The sequence below is a fragment of the Dryobates pubescens genome, chromosome Z, assembly GCF_014839835.1.
Source record: "Dryobates pubescens isolate bDryPub1 chromosome Z, bDryPub1.pri, whole genome shotgun sequence".
Lineage (NCBI taxonomy): Eukaryota > Metazoa > Chordata > Aves > Piciformes > Picidae > Dryobates > Dryobates pubescens.
In genome coordinates, this window is record NC_071657.1 from 19,788,195 (window position 1) to 19,806,366 (window position 18,172).

The following is an 18,172-nucleotide window of genomic DNA, read 5'->3' on the forward strand; positions in this document are numbered from 1 at the left end:
AGTACACTTGGGGGATCTCTCAGAATTTATTCTTAATTTTGTCTTGGGTCAGAATTTATACCTATCCATAACAGGATCTGTAAACTCCAGCTTTGTGGATAAAAGAGGTGATGTGAATCAGACATAATAAACCATCATGTTTATGTAAATGTAAAGTATGAAAGGGAAGTTTGAAAACAGGCAGTAGAACTTTTTTGGTTTTGCCTCAAGAGACCTATCTCTTTCTGAAGAATTTTATATCTGTGTGTCTTGGTTGGTATCCCATTTTTCCAAATGCTTAACTCACCATGTCTCTATTCTACATCTTTTTCCCAGTTCAGTAGCAGTAGCACTTTGTTTTGCTGTCAAGTGGAACAGAAGTTACTGCCATGTGTCTGCCATTTTAACGTGCTGTCCTGGTTTGAGTTTTCAGGTGAAAACCCATGGGGCAGATTGTAGGTTGCCCCACTCTCCCAACCCCTTTTCTCCTGTAGGGAAAAGATAGGCAGGGGAAGGTGAAAGAGGTAAAAAAAAAACCTGGAATTTAAGAAAGCAATTTAAACAAAAAACCCCCAAGAAAATAGAAGGTATTAATGGAAAAAGGATATACAGAGATATCAGGGAAGGGGATAGATACACACATACATATGTGTATGTGTATATATATATACACAAAACCAGATCAGCATGGATGAGGCCTGACCATGTGGCAAACAGCTCCCAGCCAGCAAAAAGCTCCCCACCACGCAGTAAAGAGAGAGCTTGCTGGAAGTTCTTGCCCTTTAAATATAGGTTAGGCCTTCCCCCGGATCAGGTCTTCCACCCACCAGGATCCAGTTCGACCTTAGGGTCCATTAGTTAACTCTTAACCCACAACATTCCACCCTTTTATTCCATTCCATTTCCTGCCCCAGTCCTTTATCAAATTAGGAACTGTCTCTATGTGATAATCAATGGAGTCCAGGTTGCAGGTCATTCTTGATCCTGGCTGTCTCCCAGGGTAGTCTGTCTCTCACGGCAGGTCACTGGGATTGTGTTCAAGCAGGGCAGAAATGTAGAGGAAATCAGGAAACTAGGAAACAGTCTTTCTCTGGAGGAAAATCAGGAAACAGTCCTTCTCTCAGCAGGTGAGATGATACAGGGTTCCTCATGAGATACAGGATTCATGCTTACGTGCTGCAGGTTCATCCTGGATCTTCTGAACACTGCATTGCTGTCTAGAAAAGAAACTTGTAACAGCTTATAAGTATTTTATGTTAACTTGTATTAGGCACTGTGAAATTAAACTCTCTCAGACAGAGTTGAATTCCTTTGTGGGACACACTGGACTTCACCATTTTCTTGCATAACCCACCAAGTATATCCAGGACCTTCAGCAGAGACCACCTCTTGGAAAGGTTTGCCCCCACCCAAAGGAGGAGAGACCCACAGTTTTTCCCAGTAGACTCCTTTCACAAACAATAGGGACTCCATATCCTTCTACTATTTGCAACAGGTCTGACTGAGCAGGACCAGCTCAGTTTACAGATCTCTGCTATTTACCAGCCAAGTGGCTCATGCTAGGTGTTTGTCCCAGTTTTCAAAAGTTCCATCCCCCATTGTTTTCAGGATAGTCTTCAGCAAGCAATTGTAGTGCTCAGTCTTTCCTGAAGCTGGTGCACAGTAGGGGATATGATATATCCACTCAATCCCATGCTCTCTGGCCTAATTGCCTATAAGGTTATTCTGGAAACGGGTTCCAGAGTCTCTATGGCTGAGACTAAAGCAGAGCATGAGACACTGTCTTTGAATTGCCTCAGCTGGTTTGCAAATTTGCTGACAGTTGGGGGATTTCCCCAATCTCCTCCCAAGGTCCTACCTCCCAATATATAAGCATATGAAGGAGGAGGACTCTGAGTAAGCTTCCTTAGGAGAGACCTCTGCGTAGGTACCTCATCAGTGTATAAAGGGATCTGGCCATTTTCATTAGTTATTTCTCTCAGCCATCTCTCTTAAACACTTAATGCCCTGCTCTGTGGTAGTCCACTTTGAAAGATGCCATACCCTGTGGTCCTTGGAAGGGTAATAGTGTTTCACAGCAGAAAGGAGATGTACCCAGAGGGCACAATACCCCAGATGTTTGGCCTCTCTGTCCTTGAGTTCTCGTGTTTCTGACCCTCTGTCCCAACATTTCAGCAACCAGGCCATTAAAGATTCATTGTCTTCCCATGTATGGTCTTGTCTGACATGTCTCAGCTCCTTCCTGGGCACAGAATTCTTACCTCAGCATCTGAATCACCACCATCTGCCAGCTATTTCTGGGAAGTGTTTGGCCCTGCTGAGGTGCCTTCTCCAGCCTCATTGTCTGAGACATCTATAACTGGCCTACCTGATTTTTGTAGTACTTTTCTGCAAGTAGTGATTAGAGCAAGGCAGGCTGTGTCAGAAGTGGCTGGGGCTGGGGAAACCACAGCCAGAGAAGTGGGAGTGGCAGGGGCTGGGGAAACTGTGGCCATAGCAGCAGGCATGGACAGGGCCAGGCCTAGGGTGGGGCAGGCTGCCTTGGCAAGGCAAACCACAGCAGAAGCGGACAAAGATGTGCAAACCACATTAGGGATTTACTAATACTGGTTTCTCCATAAACTGAGGCACCTTTGTAGGCTTTGCAGAACCAGTTTTCATGCAGGGTGCTGAAGGAGTTGCAAAGGTATCACAAATCTCTACTTTGGTGGACTGACTTTGCATCTCATAAAAGTCCATTGCCTGACACCCAGGGATGACTGGGTGTCAGTAGAGTGGTAATCCTTTGTTGAACATAGCAAAGGATTAGTTCTGGAGCTGAATATTGCTGTAGCACTTGACCCTAAACTTTTTTTGGCAATTGTTTCATAGCTGTGATTTGGTTTAGAGTATGAGTTCATGTTTCTTCATTGGTTTATGAGCACTCTTGAGAGGTTTAATTGAAAAACGCCTTACATGCTCCAAAATTATTTTCCTTGTTTGAAAAGTGGTATTTTTCCTGATTCCAATAGTTTCATGGCCCAAATTACTATAGCGGGTTATTTTAATTTGTATATTTGATGGCCTCCAAGAGGCAAGGTAAATGTAATTGCATGCAGAAAAATAAGGTTTTATACCTCCAGATATCCTGGTAGTATAACACTTTTACCTACTTTATTTTCATTTCACTACCAGTAACTTCCTTAAAAGTGGGTAATGTTTTTTTTTCTGTTCTTACATGCTGTCATCTTTAGTGATTTGTGATTTTTGACTCGAGGCATCCTTATCTTTTTAGAGATGAGAGGAAGACTTTTGGAGCAGTCTTTTGTGGCCTTAATGAAGATTAGTGATTCTTTTTCTGATAATTTTCTCACCAACATTAATGCAAGAAAATTTTTCATTTGGTAAATGTCTTTTTACAAAGCAGGTCATAGTGGCAGCGTGGCTATTCCTTCATTCTTGAAAATAGAAGATAACTGTTTGGACAGATATGGAATACTTTAGAGAGTCTAGAGGGTTGATTGTTCTTTATTGTATAAAACTTCACTTTCCTTTCTGTGTGTGACTTCTGCATTTCCTTTTTTGGAAACTTTCTAGTGCTTTTGCTTACATAAACAACAAAAAGTTGCTTGAAGGAGGAAGTACTGTACAAGGCAGGACCCAGGCTGCTCCCCTCCCCTGCTATAGTCACTAGTCTGAGAAACTAAGGCAAAAGGAGTAAAAAGTGATAGGGTCAGACACGTAAAGGATTTGGCTGAGTTGCTTAAACAAAGGTGACTAATGCCATTTGAGACCCTCTGCAATGTGTAAGGCATATGGAGAAGACTACTAGATTTAACATGTAGGAGAGTCGTTGATGGCCAGACAAGATGCTGTAGGATATCTCAAGTATTTGTGATAAAATAGAAGAAAGTCCAGAGACTTTATATGTCAAAGAGCTGACACGGAATGTTAAAGGAGGTTGTGGAGAACTTCTTTCTCTGAAGAAAGTTTATAATGCAAAATTCACTAAAGTTTAGTTTAACCACTGTAGTAACCACACTACAATGGTGTTGCTTGTGCCCAGAGGATACATTTTTTTCTTGTTAGCAGTCTTGCAGGCTTCGGTCTTACAGACTTCAGTCAGTCTGTTTTGCTGTTTTCTGTGAACACACTCATAATCCTCTATGGAGTTGACAGTGGTGTTGCTTTGTGGTTAATTTTTTTTCTTGGATTTAGTAGCACTTTGTAAGAAACTACTGAAATTTTCCATTAGATGGAAAGAGAATGTTTGAATGAAAAAAAATTACATACTAATGTTAGTAGTATGGCATGGAAACTAAAATTATAGCACCAGCAGGAGCAAGCCTGTCTTTATGAGAAGTACATTACTACATACCAAACTGAAAAACCTTCTTTTTTCTTTTCTTTTCTATTTTGTTCATGATATTGTGCTGTGTATATCTTCTTTTTACTTTAATGTTGCATGAAATACTCCAATTACATTGGCCATCAGGGCTTCTAAATCACAAATACACGTCTGTTTTTATGAACCCTGGTTTATGGTGGTCAGAGTGGGAAGTGCACCTTGTCTCAATCTGGAAGTTGGGAAGAAGGCATAGTTCTTTTGAATGTCACCACACCAGGGTCTTTCTTTGTGGGCGAGTGGGGGAAGACATTCCTGGGCTGCTGCCTTCAGCCTGAGATGTCCCAGTTTCCCCCCAGTAAGCTGGCATAGCTCAGGGTTTTTATACTGTTCCTGACTCACTCACTGTAGCTCCACCTGGCCCATGCCCTAGTCACATTACAATGCATATATGACTTCCAGGTACCTCCCAGTGGGTTTACAGGGGTTGGTGCCTCTCTTAACTGTCCACCATGCCCCCTGGACAATTCTTATGGTGGGCAGAGCTGACACATCAGGTGGGGTAGTCCATTATGATCTTATCTTTGTTGAGACACTTCCCACATTATCAATGCTCGCAATGTGATTTACATTCAGATAATTCCTACACACCTTCCTTCTGCTTCTTCAGGTACCCATTCTTGGTGCAGGTGGAAACTTAATTGCCGCAGTGTGAAAAGTGCAAGATCAAAATGGAAGGAGTATTGAGCACAAAATTGGAAATTAGGCAGATGACTTAAAAATATTGGACAAAACCATCTTTCTCTTTGAAATTCATGCTTAGATGTCTCTGTCAGAGTATTAGTCCTTATTATATCTCTCTGCTTACATTAGTAGTTTTCTAATCCATCATTTTGTAGTTATTTTTCTGGTCATAACTTGCTACAATGGTTTGAAATGGTTGCATTACCATCTAATCTAACAGTTGTTTTAAAGGCCACAATTTACTACACTGGAGTTTCCCAAGCTTTCCAATTGGTGACTGAACAGGAAATTCCTTTCTGATGACAGTGGCACAGTATCCCTTTGAGAACAACAGGTTCAAACTCCTTTGCCTTGTTGTGGAAGAGTAATGAATACACCCATGTTAAACTTTAATAAACTTTCTTGTGATGTGGTATAACTATAAATAAGACAAAAAGTACACCCTTAGCAAGTAGTGCGTGCACCAGATGTCCAGTGTATGATTTTATCTAGTGTGCTGCAAAATGTTCAGTAGGTGATTATGCTGAATAGGTGTGCCAGCATATATGCTACATGACTGTTCTATTTTTGTTTGTTGTGTTGGCTTTGTTGTTTTTTCCCCACCCCCATTTCTTTAGGATCTAAGAACATGTTCCAGATTACAGCAAATGGTGAAAATGAAGGAACTACCAAAATTATTTCGCCCTCCCCTGTAAAAAGGTATGTAGACCAGCAGTTCCCTCCCAGATTTTTAAGAGATTGTGTATCGCATTGGATAGGAGAACAGACTTAATAATCCTTAGTAAGTGTTTCTCTTGCCATGAAGTTGAGTACCATCTGATCTGCTGCTGACAAAGGTCAGAGGATGTTTCCCAGTAATTAATTTTAAGAAATCTTGATCTTCTGATAAACCCACAAACTGGCACAGGTGAATGGGAAGGCAAACTGTCACTTTTGAATATGAAGAAAACAGACAATGGCCCAAGGTGCATGAGTTGGGCTAGTCCTGTGAAGTCCTATGTCTGTCTTCTCTGGAAGGTGTGATCTGGCTGGCAGGGCCTTCAGGTCTTCTGCCTTTGCACAGCAGGGTCTTTCCTTGGGGTATGTGGGAAGGGAAGAGCTGGGCACAGCTTCTTTTCCAGTAGTGTTCTCAGTCTTGCAGTCCATTACCCATTACACTGTTAAGTCCAGAACTAAACTCATGGTGTTTCTGCCCCGTGGTTAGGAGCAGTGAATTGCTACAGCTTCTCTAGAAATGTGCATTTCTGGTTATTAGGCATATTTGAGAGAAAGAGATGAGACTCAGATTTAGTAAGAGATTTCTAGCCTGACTCTTAATTTTGAGCAGAATTTGGATGCCTGGATGAAAACAAATAGTGATCTGACAAAACTAAGAGTCAAAAACTCATCACCCAACTTACTTGTTTAGTTGCCTGAATGCCTGTGTCTGGACACTCAGTAACTCTGACAGGTTTACTTGAGCTGAGTAACTCTGTCCTTATCTCTCCACTGAAGCTGTGAGCATCACATACTAGGTATCTGGACTGTCCTCTGAGAAGGATTTAAGACATCTACTGCAGATAGTTGGTTCATAGTAGTTCCTAATGCCTAATGTTTGGAATGGTTGCCCCAGAACAGAAGAGCTGAATTTAATTGCTTCCTAAATTTTAGGAAATCACAGAATCACAGAATGTTAGGGGTTGGAAGGGACTGACAGAGATCATTGAGTCCAACCCTCAATTGAATCCAGTATTAGAATCATGGAATTGTTAGGATTGGAAGGGACCTCAAGGACCATCTAGTTCCAACCCACCTGCCATGGGCAGGGACATCTCACACTAGATCTTCTAGCCCTTATAAAATAATACTAAACATAGGCTAAAAAAAGTTTGTGGGTAAGTTACTCAGTCATGCTGAAGCTAGGCCACTGAGCAGAAAACAATATAAAGATACATAAATGCCTTCAGGGAGGGTGCAAAGAAGATGGAGCCAGGCTCTTCTCAATGATGCCTAGTGACAAAACCAGGGGAAATCAGCACACACTGAGACACAGAAGGTTCCTGCTGAACATCAGGAAACACTTTTTCACTGTGAGGAGGTGACCAAGTACTGGCACAGGTTTCCCAGAGAAGTGGTGGAGTCTCCTCCCTTGGAGATACCTGAAAGCTGTATGGAAATTATCTTAGTCACCTGACTCTACATAGCCCTGCTTGTGCATATGACAGGATGTTAGGGATTGGAAGGGACCCCTGAATATCTTCGAGTCCAAACTCCCTGCCAAAGCAGAACCATATAATCTAGTGTAGATCACACAGGAACACATCCAGATGGGTCTTGAAAGTCTCCAGAGAAAGAGACTCCACAACCTCTCTGAGGAGCCTGTTGCAGTGCTGTATGACCCTTACAATAAAGAAGTTCTTCCTCATGTTGAGGTGGAACTTCCTGTGCTGTAGTTTACATCCATTGCCCCTTGTCCTATCACACAGTGCAAGTGAGAAGAGGCTGTCCCTGATACCCAGCTTCTTGACACCCAGCCCTCATGTATTTATATACATTTATTAGATCCCATCTCAGTTTTCTCCTCTCTAGACTAAAAAGCCCCAGGTCTTTCACATGCTCCAGTCCCTTAATCATCCAGTGGGCTTTCTCAAATAGTTCCTTGTCCCTTTTGAACTGGAGAGTCCAGAACTGGATGCAATATTGTAGGTGGGGCCTCAGTAGAACAGAGTAGAGAGGGAGGGAACCCTTCTTGATCTGCTGGACACACTCTTCTTAAGGCACCCCAGATACCATTGGCCTTTTTGGCCACAAGGGCATATTGCTCTCCCATGGATAGCTTCTTGTCCACCAAGACTCTGAGGTCTTTCTGCTAAGGGTTGCTCTCTAGCAGATCACCTCCTAACCTGTACTGGTGCAGTTTATTATTCCTTCCCAGCTGCAGGACTCTGCACTTACCCTTGTTGAACCTCATTAGGTTCCTCTTTGCCCAGCTCTCCAGTCTGTCCAAGTCTCACTGAATGGCTGCACAGCCAAACCTCCCAGTTCATATCATCAGCAAACTTGCTGAGCAGGCACTCTGTCCCATCATCAGTGTCACTGATAAAGATGTTGAACTGGACTGGACCCAGCACTGATCCCTGGGATACTCCACTAGATACAGCTCTCCAGGTGGACTTGGCACCATTGATCTTCGCACTCTATTGTATAACCAGTTCCTAATCCACCTCAGTGTCTGTTCTTCTATCCCACACTTCTGTCTCATGGGAGACAGTGTCAAAAGCCTTGCTAAGGTCAAGGTAGATTATATCCACTGGTCTCCCTGCTTCTATGCATTCAGTTATGACATCATAGAATGCTATCAGGTTAGTCAAGCACTATTTCCTCTTGGTAAGTCCATGCTCACTACACCTGATAACCTTCTCTTTCATGTGCCTAGAGATGACCTCCAGAATAAGCTGCTCCATTGTTTTTCCAAGGATGGAGGTGAGGCTGACTGGTCTGTAGTTTACTGGAACCTCTTTCTTGCCCTTTTTGAAGACTGGAGTGACACTGGCTTTCCTCCAGCCCTCAGGCACCTCTCCTGTTTGCCACGACTTTACAAAAATGATGGAGAGTGGTAGAGTGACAATATCAGCCAGTTGTCTCAATACTCATGGGACCAGATGACCTCCAGAAGGACCCTGCTAACCTGTTGTTCTGTGGTTTGTTAAGAGGAAGATACAAAGCAAGAGGTGCACTTATTCCATAGTGCAGAGATGATTAATTTGAGAAGGTATTGGAGCCTTTCACTACAGCCTGTGCTCCAAATGCTGTGTAAAAAATTTTAGCAATGGACTGTTAAAACAAAACAGATAGGCGGGTTTTAGAGCAAGAATGAAAACAAGGGTCTCTGAACAAGGCAACTTCAGGGTTTCTGAATTTAGTTTTTCAACTTGGCAGTTTAAAAAGCAGTTCATAGACAGAAAATTACTGAGTCTTGGTTTTAAATAGAGTTTCTTGCATGTTTTCAATTAAGAAATTTTTCTCTGTGTCTCTCTGTGCCCATGCAAAACAGCTTTCAGGTTTGCCAGGCTTCATATGCATGACAGGCAGCACATGCTTTGTGAAGCATTTGCAGTTTGACAGTTTGCTCCATCCTATGTAACTCGTCATTCATGCTTGCAAAGCATCTTTCAGCAGCTCTCACAAGCTGAATTTTCATAATTTACAATCTTACTCACTGTTGAGATATGTAGTTGGTAATTTATGTATAAGTGGTATATATTAAACTATAAAACCTCCTGGATAACAGTAATCTCATATGAAATTAAGATCCTAAACTTTTCAAATAGTTTGAATGAACTGAGTGTGTTTGCAGCTGCACTCCTGGAGATAATACTAGTATCTGAAGAGGTGCCATGCTCTTACTCTCTACCTGTAAAGTGTGTATATCTGCTCTGAATGAGTAATGTCATAGGAATTTAATGCAGTGGATTAATCTCTCAGGATCATCTCTCTTTTAAGACTTGAGAACACTATTCAAATATATTTAAGTCCACTTCAATCTAAACATTGCCCAACAGTTAATATTGTGTGAAAAAAATAGCTTTTCACACAGTCTAGTTCTGCCAGGTGCTATTAAAAGTGTACAAGAGGTGTTCTAAGTAAATCCCTGTAGGAAAGTTCCATCAAGAACTATGTAAAATAAAAAGCAGATAAAGCCTTTAGTTCAGTGGTCTGTTAACAGCATATTGTCAGAGCCTGTGGGATCATATCATGTATTTGCCCTGTTGTTGCCTTTGCATCTGTTCTTGCTTACTCTGAGACAAGCTTGGTAATTCTCCTGACCCAGTACCACCATAACTATGAGCATGTATTACTAATTTGTTCTTTTTTTCTAGGTTATCTCTTTCTAGGAGAAATTCTTCAATATAGCCCTTAATTGTCCTTGTTTCACATAGCAGGCAAATAGCTACAAGACAGGGTGGATCTCTGTAATGACTGCATACCTCTAAGATTAGTTGTTAAGAGGTCAGGGGAAAAGAACATGTGATCTGTATGTTGTGGGTTTATATGTATATATGTACTTCTATTTAGCTTTAAAGAGATGAAAAATGAAAACAGTCCAGAAACCCAAAGAAATAAAACAAGTGCTCCATGGGAGGAAAATGGCCCACAGAGGTAAGGCGAGACATGATGTCTTAGGTACTGTGCAATGGTACATATCATTCCATGACAATAGATTGAAGGATATTGATATAATTTATTGATATGTAGAGGGTTACAATACAACTTTATTGCATGTCAGAATGTAGGTCCTATCATGGATAAATAACCAATGAAAAATTACAAATGTAAGTGTAGAAGGAAGTGATTATTGGGATGACAGTCACCAGTGGCTTTCCACTAAGATAGGTTCATAGATCTCTGCTATCGAATATACTTATCAAAGACCTGGCAAGTGATGGGAAAGTTTAGTGAAGGGAAAGAATTGTTTGGGATAACAAGAATGAAAATTTGTCTGTGAGGTGTGGCAGAGAGACTGATAAAATATGTGGTAAGTCATTAGATGGTGGATGATGTTGAGTCAGTAAGCGTCAAAAGGAACATGGGAGGGAAAAAAACACCTAGATTTCTGAGTAAAATGACGTGCTGTGGAATTATGATGGAGAACTTCATGAAAACATGGCAGTCTGAAGAACAATTAGGAATTATTAGGAAAGCAAGAGAACAGCATTATGCTATTACATAAATTTGTGTGTTACATACTTGCTCTAATAATTCTGAGTGCAATTCTGATGTCCTTATCTCAGGAAAAAGTTTGGAGAGGGGCAGCAAGGGTGATCAAAGGTGTGAATGTGCAGAAAATCTGTGCAAGAAGCAACAGCATAGGCCAGGCAAAGATTCTTTCTTCAGTCTGATAAAGGAGAAAGAGATCATGATTGTATTTTTGCAGCATAAGAGCTTATGACCTTCAGATGAAGCTGTTGGAGGTGGTTTAAAAGCCTTGCGAAAGGCAGTGAGTAGTGACTTGCTGTGAGTAGGAGATTGTGGTCCTCCTTTACAAGGGGTGCTGGAAGGTACATGGATCATGGTAGAGAAATCTCTAAAGACTTCTGAATACAGAGCAGCTGGCTCAGCAAGTTGCCTGGACTGGGAATAGTAGGGGACTGAGAGCACTGAGGTGCTGTCATACATATTCAAATTTTCTGCTTCCTGTAGGTGGTAGTTTGGAAGTAGGCCACTGAACTAGACAGCACATTAATTGTAATCAGGACAAGTATGGTCCTGCTTTTATGTGGTGATTCAAATCTATGCATGGTGTTTCACAGAATCACAGAATGTTAGGGTCTGGAAAGGACCTTGAAAGATCCACTGAAAGATCATCAAGTCCAACCCTTCCACCAGAGCAGGGTCACCTAGGGTGGGTCACACAGGAATGCATACAGGCAGGTTTTGAATGTCTCCAGTGAAGGAGACTCCACAGCCTCTTTGGGCAGTCTGTTCCAGTGTTCTGTCACCTTCACAGTGAAAAAGTTTTTCCTTATTTTTACATGGAACCTCCTATGCTCCAGCTGTCATGCATTGTCCTATCATTGGACAATACTGAGAAGAGCCTGGCTCCATCCTCCCGACACTCATCCTTTAGAAATTTATTAATATTAACGAGGTCACCTCTTGGTCTTCTCCAAGCTAAAGAGACTCAGCTCCTGCAGCCTTTTCTTCATAAGGGAGATGTTTCACTCCCTTAACCATCTTTTTTTCTCTGTGCTGGACACTTTCAAGCAGTTCCTTGTCCTGAGGGGTCCAGAACTGGACACAATATTCCATATATGACCTCGCCAGGGCAGAATAGAGGGAGGGAAGAACCTCTCTCAACCTACTAACCACACCCCCTCTAATTCACCCCAGGATACCATTGGCCTTCTTGGCCACAGAAGTACATTTCTGGCTCATGTTCATCCTTCTGTCCACCAGAACACCCCAGGTCCCTTTCCCTACACTGCTCTCCAACAGAGCAGCCTCCAGTTTTGCTGATACATGGGGTTATTCTTTCCCATATGCAAGACAACACTTGCCCTTGTTGTATTTCATTATATTTCTCCCTGCACAATTCTCCAGCTTGTCGAGGTCTTGCTGAATGGTAGTATCACGTTCTGGCGTGTCACCCACCCCTCCCAGATTCATGTCATGAGCAAACTTGCTGAGAGTGAGGTCTCTGTTTCATTGTCTCTTACTTCTTTCATCAACCAGTTCACAATACATTTCACTTTCTCACTTCCCAAGCATCCAGACCACACTTCCTCAGTTTAGCTGTGAGGATGCTGTGTGTTTTGACACATAATTTACCCTGTGTGCTCCTTGTGTAAACATGAGTTTTCAGAGCAAGGACAGGGCATTTTATATATATTCTTCCACAAGGATAGACATTTATAGCAGGAATTTTGATCCCCAGGAGCCAAAGAATGGTAGGACTAAGTTTCTGCATGTCCATCTGTTCTAAAGGATGATGCAGTTTTAGACACATAAGCAGACAGAGGCTTGTACAGCTTCTGATGATAATTCTCACTGAGATGAATTGTGTCAACTTCTCAACTGTGCAGTGCAGTGCTATAACCAGCAATGTGCAGAAGAAAGAACGTGAAGAAAAGTGCATCCCAATTTGAAGGACAGAGGGTTTTAGGAAAGTAGAAGGAAATACCTTAACTGAAATTTGGTTAGAACATCCTATTTAACACGCAGTTGTTGTGAAAAGGGCTAAGTAATGTTAGCTAAATATGTGTGCTGTAGTTTACCATCCTTCCTCAATAAAGTTGTGGAACATCAGTAGACCAACTTAGTACAATTTTGTGATGGAGTACACTTATGTACTCTATCACAGGCTCTCATAACAATGTTGGAAGAAGTCCTTATACTTCTGTAGAAAGGTATCACAGGATAATCTATACAGTCATTTGATTGTCTACATCTAATTACATCTACATCTAATCCAAACCACTGAGTCCCACCCAGGCTTAAGTAGGTAACCTGAAGTGTGAAACTCTTCTACACTGTTGGCAAAGGGTTGCATGGATGAAAAGCAGAGAGCTGGAGCTAAATTTGTTTGATAGTCTGATTCATTAGCTCTGTGACGAAGATGTATATCATAACAGGAACATTATTTTCATACTTTATTCCTGGAAAACATAAATAAAAGTATATTTGAATACTGAGCTGTGGCTTGGGTAACTCATGCAAAAACACAGAAATTATATTATGCTAAAAGAATATGTATATATTTGGTTCTACATTTTGTAAGCTTAGATATTGTCTTGAGAGCACTAAGAGATCTATATTTTCAAGTGTCAGTGTAAAAATATTTATTGCTGGAAGGAAGTATGATCTGTATTTGCATAGTGTGCACACACACATATGGCAGAATATTTATACAAGTGTTTGTGTGAGCCTTCTCATTTTCTTGAGGATGAACCTCAATTAGCTGGCTTGACTGTCCTGGAAGTTTTAAAGATGACTATTTGGTTTTCCTTTTTAACCCTAGTGGGCTGTACAATTCTCCCAGTGACCGCAATAAGTCACCAAAATTTCCTTACTCTCGGCGACGAAACCCATCAGGTGGCAGTGAGAATGAGTCTGGACAGCCAGTCCGGCGAAGGTAAGAGCCTCAGGTTTTATTACTGATAGATTTTTCACAGTAGAAAGCTTGAGATCCTGCATGCTCTGTGTTCAGTAAAATCTGTTATACACACAGCTGGGTCCTGAGAAAAGGAGTTCTCTAGGGGCCAGTTTTTAGTAAAAAAAAAAAGACCCAAACTTGAACAGGAATACCCAGTATGCTTTTGAAAAGGAAGCTTTGGGCAGACATTTTGCTTGTGTGCTGTTCTGAATATGGAGAAAAATATATGAGAAATTGCATTATTGGCACATGCAAGGTTCTTCCCATGGCTGTTTTTCCATGGTGAAGAAAAGGATTAATGGATGGTGCTTGCTTGACAATGAGCTTCTAATAAAGAGCAGTGTTTTGACTGAAGTACATTGCTTTATTTTAAGTGCAACAAAGATGAAACAAATGAGCCATAAAGCTGTTTTCAACATTCCCATGTGTTAATTACTTTATGTTAGACAGGATACCACAAAAAATACAATTGTGAGATTCTTAATGTGCTTTTAATGTGTATGTGCTGAATTGAATAATGTAAAGAATTAAGATTACATGGATGGACATTCTGTGCTGTGTGTCCTGTAATATGTCCAAAATGTGAATTACAGGGACAGTTCTGAGGTGATACACTTTTTGTGAAGACTGCTCTCCATCTGGTCTCTGTACAGCCTGTATTTGTGCTTGGGATTACCCCAACCTAGGTGCAGGACCTTGCACTTGGCTTTGTTGAACTTCGTGAGGTTGGCTTTGGCCCAGCTCTCAAGCCTGTCAGGGTCCCTCTAAATGGCATCCCTTCTCTCCAGGATGTTGACCATGCCACACAGCTTGGTGTTGTCAGTACACTTGCTGTGGGTGCAGTCAGTCCCACTGTCCACACTGCCAACAAAGATGTTAAACAGCACTGATCTCAGAACCAGTCCCTAAGGACCACCACTCATCACCTGTTTCCTCTTAGACCTTGAACCGGACCATCAGTCTCTGAGTACACTCATCAAGCCAATTTCTTATTTGCTACATGGTCTACCCATAAAATCCGAGTCTTTCCAATTTAGAGACCAGGATGTCATGGTGGGCAGTGTCAAACACTTTGTACAAGTCCAGGTAGATAATATCAGTTGCTCTTCATCCATCAGTGCTGTTGCCTTGTTATAGAAGCACCAAATTTGTGTAACTTCTTACAGTCTTCTCATATCCTTGCACATTCTTTGGTAGATTTTTTTTCTTAATCTTCCTTTTCCCTCCCTACCCCCAGCTACAGTCTAGACTGGCTGTCACATTTCCAAATATAACGGTGGTGTAAATTCAGGTGTAGGCTTCAACAACTTCAGCTTTTGGTAGATGTTTGCATGTGGAATTTTCTAGTGCCACATCTTCCTACCATGGCTGTGCTGTGCTTCTCCATGTTCCTGTGCTCCTGCTATGGCTACTGGAAAAAGGAGACAGTACAGTGAATTTCAGTGTCAGAGTCTCCTGAAACTCACAAAGGAGAAGAGGCATTCCCAGGATCTGATTCACTGCTGTAGTATAGGAAGGGAGCGCTGGCAGGGATACAAACATCTCAGGGACAATCACAGGAAGTCAGGGAAAATGCTTACATACTTTGCACTTATTAAAATACATTATTACTGTTAGAAGCTGCTGGTGATAATGATGTGGTAAATGTTTAGCACATAAAAGTGAGAAGATCTAGTTAGTCATCCTAGATAGAAAACCCCAGTGGTCAGAAGGAACCTCTTTCCAGGTGCTGTGTCTGCTATATTAACCTACAACTGTGTATGTTGGTTATTGTATATTGGAACAAGTCATCTTCACTTACTCACAATTTGGCTACTATCCTCTGATTTTAATCAGAATATGAATCTTCTCTGTCAACTGTGTGATTGCACTCAAGATGACCTCTTCCATAATCTTGCCTGGCACTGAGGTCAGGCTGACAGGCCTATAATTCCCTGGCTCTTCCAACCGGCCCTGCTTGTGGATGGGCATCACGATGGCCAGTTTCCAGTCTTCTGGGACCTCTCCAGTGAGCCAGGACTGCTGAAAAATGATGGAGAGCAGCCTGGCCAGCTCATCTGCCAGCTCTCTCAGCACCCTAGGATGGATCCCATCTGGTCCCATGGACTTGTGGGGATCCAAGCGGCTGAGGAGATCTCTTAACTACCTCCTCCTGGTACACATGGAAACTATACTGCTCCCTGTCTCCATCTTCCAGCTCTGGAGGGCAGCTGTCTGGAAGACATGCTGTCCTGCTATTAACAATTGAGGCAAGAAAGGTGTTAAGTACCTTTGCCTTTTCCTCATCTTTTGTCACTACATTCACCTCCATGTCAACCAAGGAGTGGAGGTTGTCCTTGCCCCTCCTCTTGCTATTAATATATTTATAGAAGGACTTTTTGTTGTCCTTCACAGCAGAGGCCAGTCTAAGCTCTAAATGTGCTTTTGCCTCCCTAATTTTCTTCCTACATGACCTAGCAACATCCTTAAACATTTCATGGGTTACCTCACCTTCCTTCCAAAGATGATACACACTTTTTTCCCTTAGTTCTTTTAGAAGTTCATTACCCATCCAGGCTGGCCATCTGCCCCAGCGGCTCATCTTCCAGCACATTGGCACAGCCTGCTCCTGCACCTTCAAGAGTTCTTGAAGGGCAAGTCTATGCCACAACTATTCTATTCCTTAGGAAGTGTCTTTCTTATTATTATCCTGTTTGGGTTCCTCTTCCTAAACTGTTAGAATATGCGGTGAGCAGGTTGCTTGTCAATAGCCTCCAAACTTGTAATGAAATGCTTCCCCATACCTGTTACCTACACTTAAGTCTTCCTCAGCTTGTCTGAGGTGTAGTTTAACAAATCTGTCCTCTTATGAAAGTGGCTGATCAGAAAAACAAAAGAAACACCACGAGGCACAAGAAGGTACATGTCTCTGCCAGCAGCAGAGCCACAGTGTCACTCAGTGTCACAGAGAAATACATCTTTGGAGGTATTCAGAAACTAATCACACGTATGAATAGCCAAACCAGGTTTTGATCAGAGTGCCTATTTTTAGTGCTTAGCCTAGCAGTATAGTAACACAGTCCTAGTTTCTGTGACCAAAGCTCTGACAGCTGGTCAGTCTGTTCCAATAAGGGGATCAGTGTAAATCAAGGATTTAAACGTCTCAGGTAGTAGCAGCCAAGCACTTCTCTCAAATGAAAGGGGGTTGCCTGTAGACAGGAATATGCCCATTTTCTGCTTGAAGTTCAGCATCAGTCTGTTCAGTCAGTCTTTTTCAGTAATAATCAGAGCCATAAATGTCACCTTACCATTTGAAGCTTTGCAGTCACAGAATCACAGAATGTTAAGGGTTGGAAGGGACCTCCAGAGATCATCGAGTCCATCGTCCCTGCCATAGCAGGGTCACCTAGGGCAGGCTGCACAGGAATGCATCCAGGTGTGTTTTGAAAGTCTGCAGAGAAGGAAGCTCCACAACTTCTCTGAGCAGCCTGTTCAGTGCTCTGTCACCCTCATCATAAAGAAGTGTCTCCTTGTGTTGAGGTGGAACCTCCTGTGTTCTAGCTTGTACCCATTGTTCCTTGTCCTATTACTGGGCACCACCAAAAAGAGACTATCACCCACCCCTTAGATATTGATAAGATCCCCTCTCAATTTGCTCAAGATTAAACAGCCCCAGTTCTCTCAGTCTTTCTTCATAGGAGATGTTGTAGTTTGAGCTGGGTGCCCCCCTGGTGCATTCACTTCCTGTGTCCAGAAGTCCAGCCCAGAGGGATGGACACAGGAAATTGTGTGTATTTCCTACCATAATTCTTTGCACCACTATAAGATCCAGTGCGGAGTCTGGCACTTCCTCTTTCCTTCCCTCTCCGAGACTTGGTAACTGGGGGAGAGATCTCCCGGCCATGGGCCTGATTGGGCCCAAGGCCACAGGGGGATGGGCAGTCTCAGGCCTGGCCAGCTGAGACTAGCCCAGCAGAGGGAGGGGGAAGAAGGAGCCCTGGGGGTTTTGCATGCACCCTCAGGTGGGGATGGGATCTTTCTTTGTCACTGCGCTTTGGGTGTTCTGTAACATTCACTGCTTTCTATTTAAACTTTCATCACTTTTGCAATCCGTTTGTCTGAGTCGTTATTTCTGCCTGTGGTGGGGAGGGGACCTGCCCCAACCCATTACATTTTTGGCGCCCAACGTGGTCGGCCCGCGGCCACTGCGGGGAGCGGACACCCGCGGCGAGCGGGCAAGCGACTGCCGGAGGTGACTTGGACTCTGCATCGCGGCGACAGAGACGGTGGGGGCCGGGCCGGGCCGCGTTCAAGCGGCGGCGGCGGCACCGCCCGAGCCGGGCTGCGTTCAGGCGGCGGCGGCAGCTGTAAATCTTTCCCTGGTGTTTTCGGACGTGTTCCGAAAATGGCGCCGAGCACCTGGCTCCGCCTCCCTGCTTCTTCAGGAGAGATGTTCAAATCCTACAATCATCCTTGTATCTCTGCTAGACTATCTCCTGCAGATTTCCTTATCC

General features: G+C 42.8%; 1 protein-coding gene across 1 annotated transcript in view; it reads left to right on the top strand.

Moving 5' to 3' along the window:
• The window catches only part of EPB41L4A (erythrocyte membrane protein band 4.1 like 4A), a 157,999-nt gene that overhangs the window by 116,369 nt on the left and 23,458 nt on the right, over positions 1 to 18,172 (top strand). Inside the window, exons 13-15 of the mRNA XM_054177937.1 lie at positions 5,665 to 5,746; positions 10,103 to 10,186; positions 13,545 to 13,658. Of these exons, the coding sequence (XP_054033912.1) occupies positions 5,665 to 5,746; positions 10,103 to 10,186; positions 13,545 to 13,658 (280 nt within the window). The remainder of the gene's footprint in view (positions 1 to 5,664; positions 5,747 to 10,102; positions 10,187 to 13,544; positions 13,659 to 18,172) is intronic.